Below are 15,132 nucleotides of genomic sequence, written 5' to 3' on the forward strand. Positions count from 1 at the left end.
TGTAGAGCAGGCATTGTAAATCTCCACGAATACACGGACACAAATGCTATATTAACATGGTCGACAAGTAGCCAGTCCACCGTATTGAAAATGTGTTGGTATTATTTCCAGGTGTATATGAAATGTGGCTCGCCTGCAGAATGCTTTCCGATATCCCCCACACCGACAGGGAGGCAGCAGTCAGCCTGGAGATTATACAGTGCAGTGTAGCTAAGGAGTCAGTGTGAGCAGACTGCTGAGTACCCTCCAAAGGGGATTTGAACCGTGCCTCCAGAGGAAGGCTATGATTAGTATGGGACAAAGTGGATGTTCCTCTCCTCATGCAGACCTTTTTGTGCTCAGAATGCAATAGGCTGTAGTGCGGAGGAGGGGCGGAGGGGAACGCAGAAAGGCTCAGAGTAAGAGTGGAACGAGCATGGAGGAAACCACTTGAGTTTTTATTCTGTCCTCCTACAATGCGCTGAGAGTCTGACGTTTACCTGTGTTGCCTATCGTTGATGGTGGGACTGTCAGTGGTCCACAGGTATTTCATAGTCCTTAGATGCATTATTTAATTGGAATCATCATTTTGATTGCAGATGAAATAGCTTTTCAGGCTGTAATTAATTTCTAACTTCTTGAAAGGAAGCTAGAATATGATGCTAGCCTATTGCCCCTGCAGCCTTACCAGACAGGTTGATGACATATTGACCAGGAGATCTGTAGGCAGCCCTTCTCATCCACACAGACAGTAGATCTCTTTAGTCGAAGTCAGGCTGTTAAATCTGAGAGTTCACTCTCTCCCCCTTCTCTCCCCAGGTGCACCTCCTGTGTGAGCAGCCCCTTCCCCTGCAACTGGTGTAAATACCGCCACATCTGCACCAACAACCTGGCAGAGTGCTCCTTCCAGGAGGGACGCGTCAGCAGCGTGGAGGTAAGAGACTATACTGCCCGAACAGACACTAATGAATGGCATCTTACAGCAGACTGAACACAGGATGAGGCCCCCGGGGTGACAGGAAGGCTGTCCATGGAGCTGCCTGTCTGCTTTTATTATTCATATGACCTCAGAGCTGTGGCCCTTTTACAGCCCGTGGAGAATCCAACCTGGTCATGGTCCTGTGAACCTAGGTCTGGCTGACCCCATAGTTTAACACACTGGTCCCAATGTTGTGTGTGTGATCCACACAATCGGAGCATTCACTACGACCGGGACACATTGTCGGCACTGTTTGGGAACTAACTTATTGGAGTGGTCTTAAAGTCCCATTCAGTCGTAAACTTGGAATTCTTTGTCATATTGAACCATAGAAGTTTTGTTCGCCCATCTTTTCAAAGCAAATGTAATTTCCTTCGTTTACATGCAGGCACTTTAAGGTGGGTTGTAGTATTCCCCTCCCAAAAAAATTGCAGGAAAGAAGAGCATGAGCTGACTAGCGAACTGACCAGAAAGGTCACTAGCTTCTCGGTTAACAATAAACTAATGTGCTATGATGTGGTTTCACAATACATTTTTTTTTTGGGGACGTCATAATATCTGGTACAATGTGTATTTATTTGATGTTATATATAAAAACCCACATCGTCTATATGCCTCTGCTCCTTCTCCAATGCCCCTGAGAGTATCAAACCATCAAACTAGGCCAAATGATGGTTTACTGTGACAGAGAGTGACACCAGAGTAATTGTCTGGATCTCATAATGGCTTTGCATCAACCCTTACCCCGTCGCTCTCTTTCTCAGTGTCTCAGAACACATTGATTACACACTTGACTGGTCCACAGACCAGCTGAGAATCCCAGGGCAGCAGTATATAAGGAGGGTATTGAGAGGCTCAGACTTAACACTGTAGCTTTATTGCGGTGGTTGTTTTTCAGAAAGAGATGCCCTACAGAACCTTAACACCCTTTATATGACTGGGATACAGACAGACCCCCCCCCCCCCACCCAATCTGCTGTTGTTGTCTTCTCACAGAAGATTCTACCCGCTTGTAAACTTCCATGTTCTGTTCAAACATGATTGATAACACAAAATGCTGATAGATTAGCAATGAACGTTGAAACAAACAGAATAAAGCAAATTGCCCTCATTATTCTGTGTTCTTAGCAGGAGAATCATAATGGATGATTCGTAATGAATTGGAGCCAGAAGATGAAACAGTCATTTGACCAATACAAGCATCATATAAGAATACATCCCCTAATTATAACAACCACCTTACTTTACAAGTAGAACCATCTCTGTTCAGAATAAGGATCAGGGTTGACAGGGGGTAGGGGAGAGAAGTTAAGAGAAAAGAGGAGCAGCGTCCCTTTGTAACAGGGGGGTGGAAACACGCTCCCTTCGGCTTTTGGCACATTTTAATTTGACACTTAACTGAACATCAAAGCGATGCCTTATCTAGGCTTATCAGACAGAGGCAGCCAACAGCAGGGCGGCAGGGATGTGCCAGCCAGCCCGTCACTGCCTCCCCCAGCCTCCTTGCCCCCAGCACCACGATTGACAATCTCCTTATCTCCCTCGGAGAAAAAAAAGGAATTACTCAGCGAAAAAGAGTGACTCATGCACTGTTGATACTGGAGGGGGAATATGGTGGAGAAGCAGGTCAGTATTGTCTCTTCTTCCTCCACCCCCACGGAGAAAGAGGGGGTGATTCACAAACGAGCACACATATCATAAGAGGATTTTAGAAGTAGGCTTGAACTGGTATGTTGTGATTAAACAAGTTCACTGTCATTTGCTGTAAAGTAAAGCAGAGGGGAAAAATCTATTTTGACGTAGGCCTGGCTGCCAGAGCGCGATTTTTGTACTTAGCACAGTGGTCTATTATTCAACAGATAGTATTTCTGTCCAGTGGTCAATGTCAGTTGTTCAGGTTTTAAGTTTTAGATTGTTAGTGTGTGGATCTGTGTGCGTGCGCGTGTCTGTGTCTGTCTCTGTCTCTGTGTGCATATGTGTGTGTGTTAGAGGTCTGTGTGGGACTGATTTATTCAACCCGCTCCCACCCACGGCTTTTCATAGCACACCTGCCCACACCCGCTGACTTTCTGTCTGACTCCCACACGCTACCGCAAGAACTGGTTCCGGAACCAACCGCAGTCCCACATTATTTCCCACGTTATATATCCAATGTTATTTTAGATGAATATGACGCAGCTCACTTGCCAGCCATGGTCGCAGCTATTGGGCAGCCTATTGGCAATATCAAAATGCGCATAAATAACCAAAGAAAATGTTTAATAACCAGAGATTCTCACATGGTCCATTATATAGGCTATCTGTATTTACTGGGCAATATCAGCCAATAGGCTAGACATAGTTTCAAGAGAGAAGAGTTGGAGAGACTTGCACTTTCTCTTGAGCTCCATTTTATAGCCCACCTTTTAGGGGAGGGACGATTTTCAGACGGAGACAAATATGGTTGACCATTATTTATTTCTAGACAATATAGTAAACTAGAGGCTAATCATATTTGTGAAGTACATTTCCTTGGATAGCTAACTGCCCCGTTCTTCTCCGTCTATGCATAGGCTATAGCCTACTCTATTGAATTGAGACCACACGCATGCACCACGTATGGCTACTGAACCTGTAGACTACACATATAGTAGGCACACTTGATCTCGCACGCCCAGCTAGGAGAGGAGAGGTAGGCTACTGAACTTGAAGCAGCGAATTCTGAGTGTGTGAGTAATGCAACAAAGATGTGTTTTTAATACAAGAGGTATGCCAGGGATGGGTAACTCCAGTCCGTGGGGGGCTGGAGTGGTGTCGCACGTTTCCCCCAATCCCTAGCAAACACAGATGATTAAACTAATCACACTCTAAACTGAAGATCATGATTAGTTGATTATTGGTGTCAGGTGTGTTAGCTGGGGCTGGGGCAAAAGTGTGACACCAATCAGGCCCAGACGACTGGAGTTGCCCAACCCTGGCCTAGGCTAGCGCATACAAAGCAGAAAGTCAACCGTTTCCAAATTATTTGTGGGAAAACACAAATATTTGAATCCCAAAGCTGTCTGTTTGACCGCCCGCTCCCAACCGCAGGTCAAAAAATACAGCCCATGAAGCAATGATCTTTGTCGGGACATGCAGGTCCCGCAGGAATGCAGCCCTCTAGTGTGTCTCTGTGGTTGCATATGTGTGTGATTGTGTCAGTGGAGCGTGTCTCATCTGCAGCCCTGTTCTCCAGTGTGCTACCAGGGCTTTGTTGGCCTTGGGTTGGAGAGGTGCTTCAGAGAAACAGCGGGGGCACTCCAAACAGACAAACAGAAAGAGAGAGGGCTATGGGCTGGGGGGAGGAGATGTGCTGCTCTACTCAGAACAGGTTTCTCCCCCATGTCTCTCCAAGGACACGCCAGCCCGCCAGATCCTACTGTATAATCCACAGCACAGTGGCCTACTTCATTCCAGGAGTGTGCAGAGAGAGATAGGACTGGATCAGAACTGAGCTCCGTCCAAACTCACTGTCCTCCACAAGGATGTATGGCTCACAGAAAATGAGAAATAAAAAACAAACCCTTCCCCCCCTGAATAAAAGTTTCATTCTGTATGTATCTATAGGCTCATTTGAAATGTTCTTGCCCTTAGTCATGTGTTGTCATTTAGATTAGGTAGCGTCATTAGTTGGTGTATTCAGTGATGTGATAATGACTACTATTGACATGAGATATATAGCTCATTACTGGTCCTTCACCAGATTCATTAGGGTGGGAAAAGTCATCCCTGTGGGAACCAGCAGCCGTAAACTGTTTGGTTTCTGAGAGGGGAATGTTTTGAATGACTGAAACCTGATATGGGTTTAAAAAGTTGCTGTGCTGCAAATGTAAGGGTAGAGTCCAAATCTTGCATACAGAGTTTGGAAACAGGCTTTGTGATGTGAAAGGTTCCTTATTTACTACATTAATTGGTTGGTTAAACCGAGAGATCGCAGAGTTGTTCACGGCCAAGGATGCTCTTTTATTCTCAGCCTCAGCTCCTCAGTTGAGAGTATCAGAGTAGGAATCGATTTTCCATCTGAAGAAAATCTTCTGGCCCCACCAGCCAGCCAGCCACAGAGCCCAACAAACAGACAGGCTGGCAGATAGATACTGTGCAGCCTGCTCCGTCCCACATTTCCCCCACATTAATCATTACACTAAAGTTAATTACACCATGCAGATCTTTAACCTTAAAGGGAGCTCCTCGCCAGCTCAGGGGGAGCGTCTCACTGGGACTAATATTTAGTGAGAGCTCAAAGACACATTTTCATATTGGCCTTTCCCAGAGGGCCCCTGAGATCAAACAGCGCTCTGCTGGGCTCTCAAAAACAACCCTCTGTTCCCCTCGGTGCTGTGTCTCAGTGGGACGGCCCTTTATTAACGAGTGATGGCCCAGTAATTAATTGTGGGATGAGTGACCGAGGAGCCATTAGCCCGGCAGGAAGCATGGCAGTGGTCCTGGCACTCAGCGGTGGGGACGGCAAAAGAGGTTCAGTGCCTCAGCAAGACAGGAAGTGACACTGTGTGCATCTGTCACCAGTAGCCCATTACCGAGCCCCCTCCACGGCCACAGAAATCAAGTTGGCCCATTACTCACTGTGTAACCCAGAGGCCACTGTACAACCCACTGAGGAGAAGCATAAGAACCCCCCCTGTCTTCTCTTCTCATGCCAAACAAGAAAGATAAGCTACAAAAGACTTTGCAAGTAAAACATCAAGATCAGATTGGTTCCCTGCATGCTTTGTTATTGGTAACAGCCTATATGTGAGAACTTTCTATTGCCTCAGTCTGCTGGTCTTTGTGGCACAAAGTGGCTTGAATCCTTCTCTGTCATCAAGAGTTATTTCCATGTCAGCTATGATATCATAACAGTTCTTTTTTTTCTTCTTTTTTTTAAAAACATGGTTGCTTTTCTATTAGTAATAAAATAAAATAAAAATCTATCCATAAATTGTAGAAGATGCTGGAGTCCAGAATAGCAAACTGACAGTGTTCAATCCATATATTTCCCACGTTGAGTTTAGATGCTACTAGTTTGAGTTTGATTAGGAAGCATTAGGAGCCTGCCGTGTAGCTAGCGATTAATTGGAGCAGCTCTCAGATGATTTGGAGGGTTGTGTTTTTTTTCTACCACGCGTAGGGAGCCCATTTCAAGGACTACAGCGAATGGAGACTGTACATGGGATTAAGAGAGGAGAAATAGAAAAGGGAAAGAACAGTGGCTAAGCAATGGTGAAGGAGAAATGTACGCATATGTAAGCAGCAACAGCCCGATTTTGCTAGTCACTGCTTTCAGAGAGTGAGCGAGAGAGAGAGAGAGGGAGAGAGAGAGAGAGAGAGGGAGAGAGAGAGAGGGAGAGAGAGAGAGAGAGAGAGAGCGAGAGGAGAGAGAGAGAGAGAGAGAGAGAGAGAGAGAGAGAGAGAGACAGAAAAATTATACCTCACTACCATCTCTGGCCTTTAATGTTTCAACAGAGAAAAGTGCTTAGCTGTGTGATAACTGGGATATGCACAATAAGGTTAATGGAAACACTGTCAACAGGCTGTAAACTCCCGGGCTTTCTTAATGGGGTGCTAATCAGCATTAGGGAACGGCCCTGCTGGGGGAGAATATACAGCTGCCTCAGAGACTATACTGTTACTGTACTGTAGGCCTACCACCGAGGAGGGACTGCTCCTCTATTACATGGCTTATTGCATTAGCCTCACATGTATTACATGTCTTATAGCATAGCCAGCAGTGGCAGTCATGAGGTTTAAGATGATGGAGGACAAATCTTTTGTTATGAGCATGGCTATTACAGCATATTGGATGACTGTCATTCATATTCCATTCACCCAGCTCAATGTAACATTGATAGGTTTAAGCTACTACATGAGACTCAGGTTTTCTCTTTACCCATCATGAGGTTGCTACAACCAAACCTATGATTGAACGTTTACAATGTTCAAGGTCGAGAGGAAAATTAACGTAATCATGGTGACAGACAGTGACAGATTCTATACCACCTTATACACTCTTGCCAACATCTAGCTGATCTAGGGTGTAATCATTAGTCCAACAGTTACAAACAAGAGTTTCCATTGGACAAATTCAGGTATGTTTATCCCCGTTTCATTCCGTTTACATGCGTTTAAGAATCGATTTTCAACACAATCGGCAGAATGAATACAACCCTGATCACATACAAGCAGCATGATATTTTTGCTTGTAGAATTCCTTCTCGCATCTATATGCTCTCCTCCTCTCACATTTTCACTTCGCTTGTGGACTTCAGTGCAAAACACATCAGCTGTCACTGACCAGCTGAAGAAAACTTTCCAAGCCAAACTTTCATATCATATCCGCTAACCGCTACACACAGCTTACATCGTTGTCACCATATTAGCTAACGCCATAGTCAACATAGCTACTAGAAATAACTTATTAGTAAACCCACTACAATCATGGAGTACAGTGTGCAGTCAGCAAGAAGTTTAGCAGTTACACCGGCTGGTCCCAATGGCAATACATTTATAAAACCAAAACCTTACCTTGACTTGGAATAGTTCCAGTGTTGGATAGCCATAGCCAGCTAGCTAGCATAGCATCCCTCTCTGTTTCAGCCGGGTGTTTGAGTAGGCTAAACTACCTAGCTGCATTCGCGACAAAATATACAGTGGCAAGAAAAAAATCTGTGAACCCTTTGGAAATACCTGGATTTCTGCATAAATTGGTCATAACAATATACAAACACAGTTTGCATAAACTACTAACACACAAGCAATTATACGTTTTCATGTCTTAATTGAATACACTGTGTAAATATTCACAGTGCAGGGTGGGAAAAGTATGTGCACCCTTGGATTTAATAACTGGTTGACCCTCCTTTGGCAGCAATAACCTCAACCCAGCCAGGATAATAACCATTTTAGACATCATACAGAACCCAGCCAGGATAATAACCAGTTTAGACATCATACAGAACCCAGCCAGGATAATAACCAGTTTAGACATCATACAGAACCCGGCCAGGATAATAACCAGTTTAGACATCATACAGAACCCAGCCAGGATAATAACCAGTTTAGACATCATACAGAACCCAGCCAGGATAATAACCAGTTTAGAAATCATACAGAACCCAGCCAGGATAATAACCAGTTTAGACATCATACAGAACCCAGCCAGGATAATAACCAGTTTAGACACCACACAGAACCCAGCCAGGATAATAACTAGTTTAGACATCATACAGAACCCAGCCAGGATAATAACCAGTTTAGACATCATACAGAACCCAGCCAGGATAATAACCAGTTTAGACATCATACAGAACCCAGCCAGGATAATAACCAGTTTAGACATCATACAGAACCCAGCCAGGATAATAACCAGTTTAGAAATCATACAGAACCCAGCCAGGATAATAACCAGTTTAGACATCATACAGAACCCAGCCAGGATAATAACCAGTTTAGACATCATACAGAACCCAGCCAGGATAATAACCAGTTTAGACATCATACAGAACCCAGCCAGGATAATAACCAGTTTAGACATCATACAGAACCCAGCCAGGATAATAACCAGTTTAGACATCATACAGAACCCAGCCAGGATAATAACCAGTTTAGACATCATACAGAACCCAGCCAGGATAATAACCAGTTTAGACACCACACAGAACCCAGCCAGGATAATAACCAGTTTAGACATCACACAGAACCCAGCCATGATAATAACCAGTTTAGACACCACACAGAACCCAGCCAGGATAATAACTAGTTTAGACACCATACAGAACCCAGCCAGGATAATAACCAGTTTAGACATCATACAGAACCCAGCCAGGATAATAACCAGTTTAGACATCATACAGAACCCAGCCAGGATAATAACCAGTTTAGGCATCATACAGAACCCAGCCAGGATAATAACCAGTTTAGACATCACACAGAACCCAGCCAGGATAATAACCAGTTTAGACATCACACAGAACCCAGCCAGGATAATAACCAGTTTAGACATCATACAGAACCCAGCCAGGATAATAACCAGTTTACACATCACACAGAACCCAGCCAGGATAATAACCAGTTTAGACATCACACATAACTCAGCCAGGATAATAACCAGTTTAGACATCATACAGAACCCAGCCAGGATAATAACCAGTTTAGACATCATACAGAACCCAGCCAGGATAATAACCAGTTTAGACATCATACAGAACCCAGCCAGGATAATAACCAGTTTAGACATCATACAGAACCCAGCCAGGATAATAACCAGTTTAGGCATCATACAGAACCCAGCCATAATAACCAGTTTAGACATCATACAGAACCCAGCCAGGATAATAACCAGTTTAGACATCACACAGAACCCAGCCAGGATAATAACCAGTTTAACATCATACAGAACCCAGCCAGGATAATAACCAGTTGACATCATAATAACCAGAACATCCACACATAACTCAGCCAGGATAATAACCAGTTTAGACATCATACAGAACCCAGCCAGGATAATAACCAGTTTAGACATCATACAGAACCCAGCCAGGATAATAACCAGTAACATCATACAGAACCCAGCCAGGATAGTTTAGACATCATACAGAACCCAGCCAGGATAATAACCAGTTTAGACATCATACAGAACCCAGCCAGGATAATAACCAGTTTAGACATCATACAGAACCCAGCCAGGATAATAACCAGTTTAGACATCATACAGAACCCAGCCAGGATAATAACCAGTTTAGACATCATACAGAACCCAGCCAGGATAATAACCAGTTTACACATCACACAGAACCCAGCCAGGATAATAACCAGTTGAGACATCACACAGAACCCAGCCAGGATAATAACCAGTTTAGACATCATAGTTGCGGATCAGACCTGCATAACAGTCAGGAGGAATTTTGGACCATTCCTTTTTACAAAACTGTTCAGTTCAGCAATATTCTTGGGATGTCTGGTGTGAACTGCTCTCTTGAGGTCATGCCACAGCATTTCAATTGGGTTGAGGTTAGGACTGACTGGGCCACTTCAGAAGGCGTATTTTCTTCTGTTGAAGCCATTCTGATTACCTAACATTCTCCTGCAAAATGTCTTGATAAACTTGGGAGTTCATTTTTGCATCGATGATAGCGAGCTGTCCAGGCCCTGAGGCAGCAAAGCAGACCCAAATCATGATGCTTCCTCCACCATACTTTACAGTTCGGATGAGGTTTTGTTGTTGGTGTGCTGTGCCTTTTTTCTCCACACATAGTGTTGTGTGTTCCTTCCAAACAACTCAACTGTAGTTTCATCTGTCCACAGAATATTTTGCCAGTAGCGCTGTGGAACATTCAGGTGCTCTTTTGCAAACTTCAGATGTGCAGCAATGTTCTTTTTGGACAGCAGAGGCTTCTTCCGTGGTGTCCTCCCATGCACACCATTCTTGTTTAGTGTTTTATGTATCGTAGACTCGTCAACAATGTTAGCATGTTCAAAAGATTTCTGTAAGTCTTTAGCTGACACTCTAGGCTTCTTCTTAACCTCAATGAGCATTCTGCGCTGTGCTCTTGCAGTCATCTTTGCAGGATGGCCACTCCTAGGAAGAGTAGCAACAGTGCTGAACTTTCTCCATTTGTAGACAATTTACCTTACCGTGGACTGATGAACATCAAGGCTTTTAGAGATACTTTTGTCAACAATTCTTAATCTTAGGTCTTCTGAGATCTCTTTTGTTCAAGGCATGTTTCACATCAGGAAATGCTTTTTGTGAATAGCACAGTCAAATTTTGTGAGTGTGTTTTATAGGGCAAGGCAGCTCTAACCAACATCTCCAATCTCGTCTCATTGATTGGATGCCAGGTTAGCTGACTTCTGACTTAGCTAGGGGTTCACATACTTTTTCCTACCTACACTGTGAATGTTTAAATTATGTATTCAATATAGGGATGCACCGATATGACATTTTTAGCCAATACCGATATCCAATATTGTCCTTGCCCAAAAAACGATACCGATAACCAATACTTAAAATTTTTAGCGGCCTTTTTAAGCATACTAGTACAGTTAAATAGTTAACACACACACATGGACGCAGCGGTCTAAGGCACTGCATCTCAGTGGAAGAGGCATCACTACCTACAGTCCCTGGTTCGAATCCAGGCTGTATCACATCCGGCCATGATTGGGAGTCCCATAGGGCTGCCCACAATTGGCCCAGCGTCATCCGGGCCATCATTGTAAATAACAATTTGTTCTTAACTGGCTTGCCTAGTTAAATAAAGGTTACACACACACACCACACTGACCAAAAGGGTATTTTGTTCGCACTTAGGTATGTCCCCATTACCAGTAAAACATCATCAAAACCTATTTCTTTCAATTACTTCCTGTGCTGTTTCGTTGTTCATTTGCTCAATCGTTTCATTCTCAACCAGGATTTCTATGGAACACCGTTTGGGTCTTTGCGTGTCAAAAAAGATACACGTCAAATAACACTATTTGACGTGTCAAATAAACTTGTTGACCAATCAGGATCTGAATATGACTGCACGTCACATAATAATTTAACGCGCTCATACATTTTTTACATAATTATTACACATTGATTACACTATCACTCGTATTTCATATGTGTCACAACGATTCATCAATACGTATGCTATGATGCTGGTAGAGTTGCTTCGCTCACCTACATTGATGTTCACATAAAAAGCTAGCTAGCTCATGGATGCACAACACTGTTCTTCCCCAAAAACATAACAAAACAACATAATCTGTTTCAGTATCTATAGTTAGCTAGGTGTCATCATCTAAAATAACCCTAATTTATAAGACAGTTCTTATTTGATTAATGGTGGTCGGACCCATCTTTGTGAAGTTAGCCACAATAGTGGACTTTGCGGTTAGCCTTCAAAATCAAAGTATGCCAAAGGTGTCAACCTAGCTAATACTTACTCACAAGGATTCCTAAATCCATAGTATGTATGTTGTGAATCTAATAGCAGTGGCGCTATTACTGTGTAACTCCGGTAGGGCAACATCTGAAAAATAGTGCATTTGGTAGTGTGTACCGGTGCTCGACCAGTCGACGAAATCCAACATCACCCACGACAGAGAACGGTTGATTGTCAAGGGCAATGAATTCCATTATCTTGGCTTTAATGGATTTCGCCTTTGAGTTGTCTTGCTGAAATGTTCTTACTCTTTAAAATGACTGCTCGACTTGTTGACTGCCTGATCCACACAGCAGACATTGTAGGCTAGGTTAGGAATGATGTGTTGCTCGTGTAGCGCAACATTTTACGTGGCGTCATTACATTATGTACCTACGTTATATAGGTATCCACGGTAACTTTGAAATCGTTTTTTAACATTGGTGTTAACTCCTCAGGGACACATGATCCCCTTTGGGATCATCCCCCATCCCCCCTGAGCTGTAATGTGGCGCAGGGAACGCAAGAAATAATCCTAAAAATATTTAACCTCCACAGAATCGCTTGAAAAATGGCTCAAATGAAAGATAAAGAAGTTATTTATCTACCCAGCAAGTCAGATTTCTAAAATGTTTTACGGCGAAAACATAGCACATATTTATGTCCAACCACCACTGCATACATACCTCATTAGCATAGCCAAGTAGGAAAAAATATGCAATCAACAAACGCAGGATTAAAAGAAAAATCATTTCACTAACCTTTTGAAATCTTCATCAGATGACAGTAATATAACATGTTACACAGTACATTCATTTTTTTCTCAATAATATGCAATATATATCCATAAATCTCTGTTTACAATTATGCATCGTTCAAAAAATGCTACTGCAATGTCAGGAGAAATAAAATAGCTCCGGCAGATAACGTCAGCTAACAAGGAATACACATCATAAACTTTGACTAAATATGCATGTTTTACATATGTATGGCAAGATAAACTTCTTCTAAATGCAATCGCTATGTTACAATTATTTTTAACGTTACATTTGGCGTTCACTAGGCTATAATAGAGAGTCGGCGCTCTCATTTAGCATACTGACTCCTCTATCTTGGAGTCGACAGAAACCCAAAATGAAGACATAAATATTCCCTTACCATGGCTGTTCTTGCTTCAGAAGAACTGGAAGGGTTAATACTCACCAAGTTAGCTTTCAGTTTTCAAGTCTGTGTCTTTCCGTTCTCAAACTAGACACTTTTCGGTCGAAATGTATGCAAATTTCAAGTGGATGCGCACCAAAACGTCGAAAGTATACATTATATTTCGAGTAAACTTGTCAAACTATGTTTATAATTAAGCCTTAACATGTTATAAAGGTCTACAGCAATCGTGAGGGCGAACAGAGAAGCACACGTTGTTCAGTCCATCCTGAGGGAAAGAGAGAGAAATTTCCCAGCTCCCATTGGTGAAACTTTTTTTTTGCGTCACCGGGACGTTTGGGCACGCTGAACGTCTCGTGAGCGTGCGATTCTCACAGTTACATGCCTCATCGAAAGCAGGCTTCACGCTGAAGACGTAGAAACTGTTTCCATGGTTATAACTGCTTGGGAAGTGTGTATACGATGACGTCAAAGTGGTGGCAACTTTTCCCATTACAAGAGAGACTTTGGGAGAATGCATGCCCTGAGACTTCTGCTTTACATAGAGACAAAATTTAAACGGTTTTATAAGCTTTAGAGTGTTTCCTATTCGATAATAATTTTTATATGCATATATTAGCAACTTTTGACAAAAATTTATCATGGTTTATATGGGTGCCGAATTCCTCCAGAAGGGGCAGTATTCTGGGCTAGCCCTATTAAACTAGACATCGGGCTGATACCGATGTTGGCATTTTTAGCTAATATCGGCTGATTCCGATATGTTCACCAATATATCGCGCATCCCTAATTCATTATAGACAAGAAAAATTATATAATTTGTGCATTATTAGTCTTAGGGAAGTTCAGAATTCAAGCAGATTTTCGCAGCTTTTTGTTAAAAATCGCGCAACATTTCAGCACCCTGCTATTCATGCCAGGAATATAGTATATGCATATGATTAGTGTGTGTGGATAGAAAACACTCAGACGTTTCCAAAACTGTTTAAATCACGCCTGTGGCATTTACAGAACGTGCGTTTCATCGAATAGTGCATGAAAATCTGTTCACTGAAAATGGAAAAATATATTCTTCCGCGACTACAGGCAATTGTTCAAAGCGAACAGAATTACATAGAGCCGAGTTTTCATTGGCTACAGCTTCCACAGGTTGTCTAGAGTCACGTCATTTGTTGCGCAATTGATTCTTGGTCTAACCGAAACAAGGGAACTCCTTTCCTACTGTCCCCGCCCAGATTTTGGTTCGACCGTTTCAAGACATCATTTTCTCCACAGACAAGCTAATCATTTCACATCGCCTCCTGAGGAATTTTATTGCTTATTAACGTGTACTAATACCTAAAGTTGCATTACAAAAGTATTTCGAAGTGTTTTGTGAAAGTTTATCGTCGACTTTTTGAATTTAAAAAAATTACGTTACGTTATGAAATGCTAATTTTTTTTCTTTACTCGCAACGGAGTCGTAGCTCGATATCTAGGCTATATATGGACCGATTTAATCGAAAAAAGACCCTAAATTATGTTTATGGGACATCTAGGAGTGCCAAGAAAGAAGCTCGTCAAAGGTAATGAATGTTTTATATTTTATTTCAGCGTTTTCGTTTGCGACGGCTAACGCAAAATCTGTAGTTTTAGGTGACGGTGCAGTATTTTGAGGGTGCATGGTATCAGATAATAGCTTCTCATGCTTTCCCCGAAAAGCATTTTACAAATCTGACTTGGTCGATAGATTCACAACGAGTGTAGCTTTAATTCAGTATATTGTATGTCAATTTTAATGAAAGTTTGAGGTTTATCAACCTCTATGGTGGCGCTCTTGAGCATTTCTGCTGATTGTGGTCCCCACTTCGGTACCACGTCCTCAACAAGTTAAGCACACTATGTTTGTCTATTGTTGTGACAGATGAAGATCAGATCAAGTTTGATGACCAATTTTTGCAGAAATCCAGGTAATTCCAAAGGGTTCGCATACTTTTTCTTGCCACTGTAGCTAGCTCTCTCTCTCTCTCTGTCACGAATCCCGCCGAAGATGGTGCCTCTTCCTGTTTGGGCGGCGCTCAGCGGTCGTCGTCGCCGGCCTATTAGCTG

The 15,132-nt window shown here is 42.7% G+C and overlaps 1 protein-coding gene across 1 annotated transcript in view; it reads left to right on the plus strand.

The window, feature by feature from the left end:
- The window catches only part of LOC115132181 (plexin A3), a 137,545-nt gene that overhangs the window by 78,581 nt on the left and 43,832 nt on the right, over nucleotides 1-15,132 (plus strand). The window contains exon 9 of the mRNA XM_029664516.2: nucleotides 799-913. Coding sequence (XP_029520376.1) covers nucleotides 799-913 — 115 coding nt within the window. The remainder of the gene's footprint in view (nucleotides 1-798; nucleotides 914-15,132) is intronic.

This window comes from Oncorhynchus nerka, linkage group LG7 (genome assembly GCF_034236695.1).
Source record: "Oncorhynchus nerka isolate Pitt River linkage group LG7, Oner_Uvic_2.0, whole genome shotgun sequence".
Lineage (NCBI taxonomy): Eukaryota > Metazoa > Chordata > Actinopteri > Salmoniformes > Salmonidae > Oncorhynchus > Oncorhynchus nerka.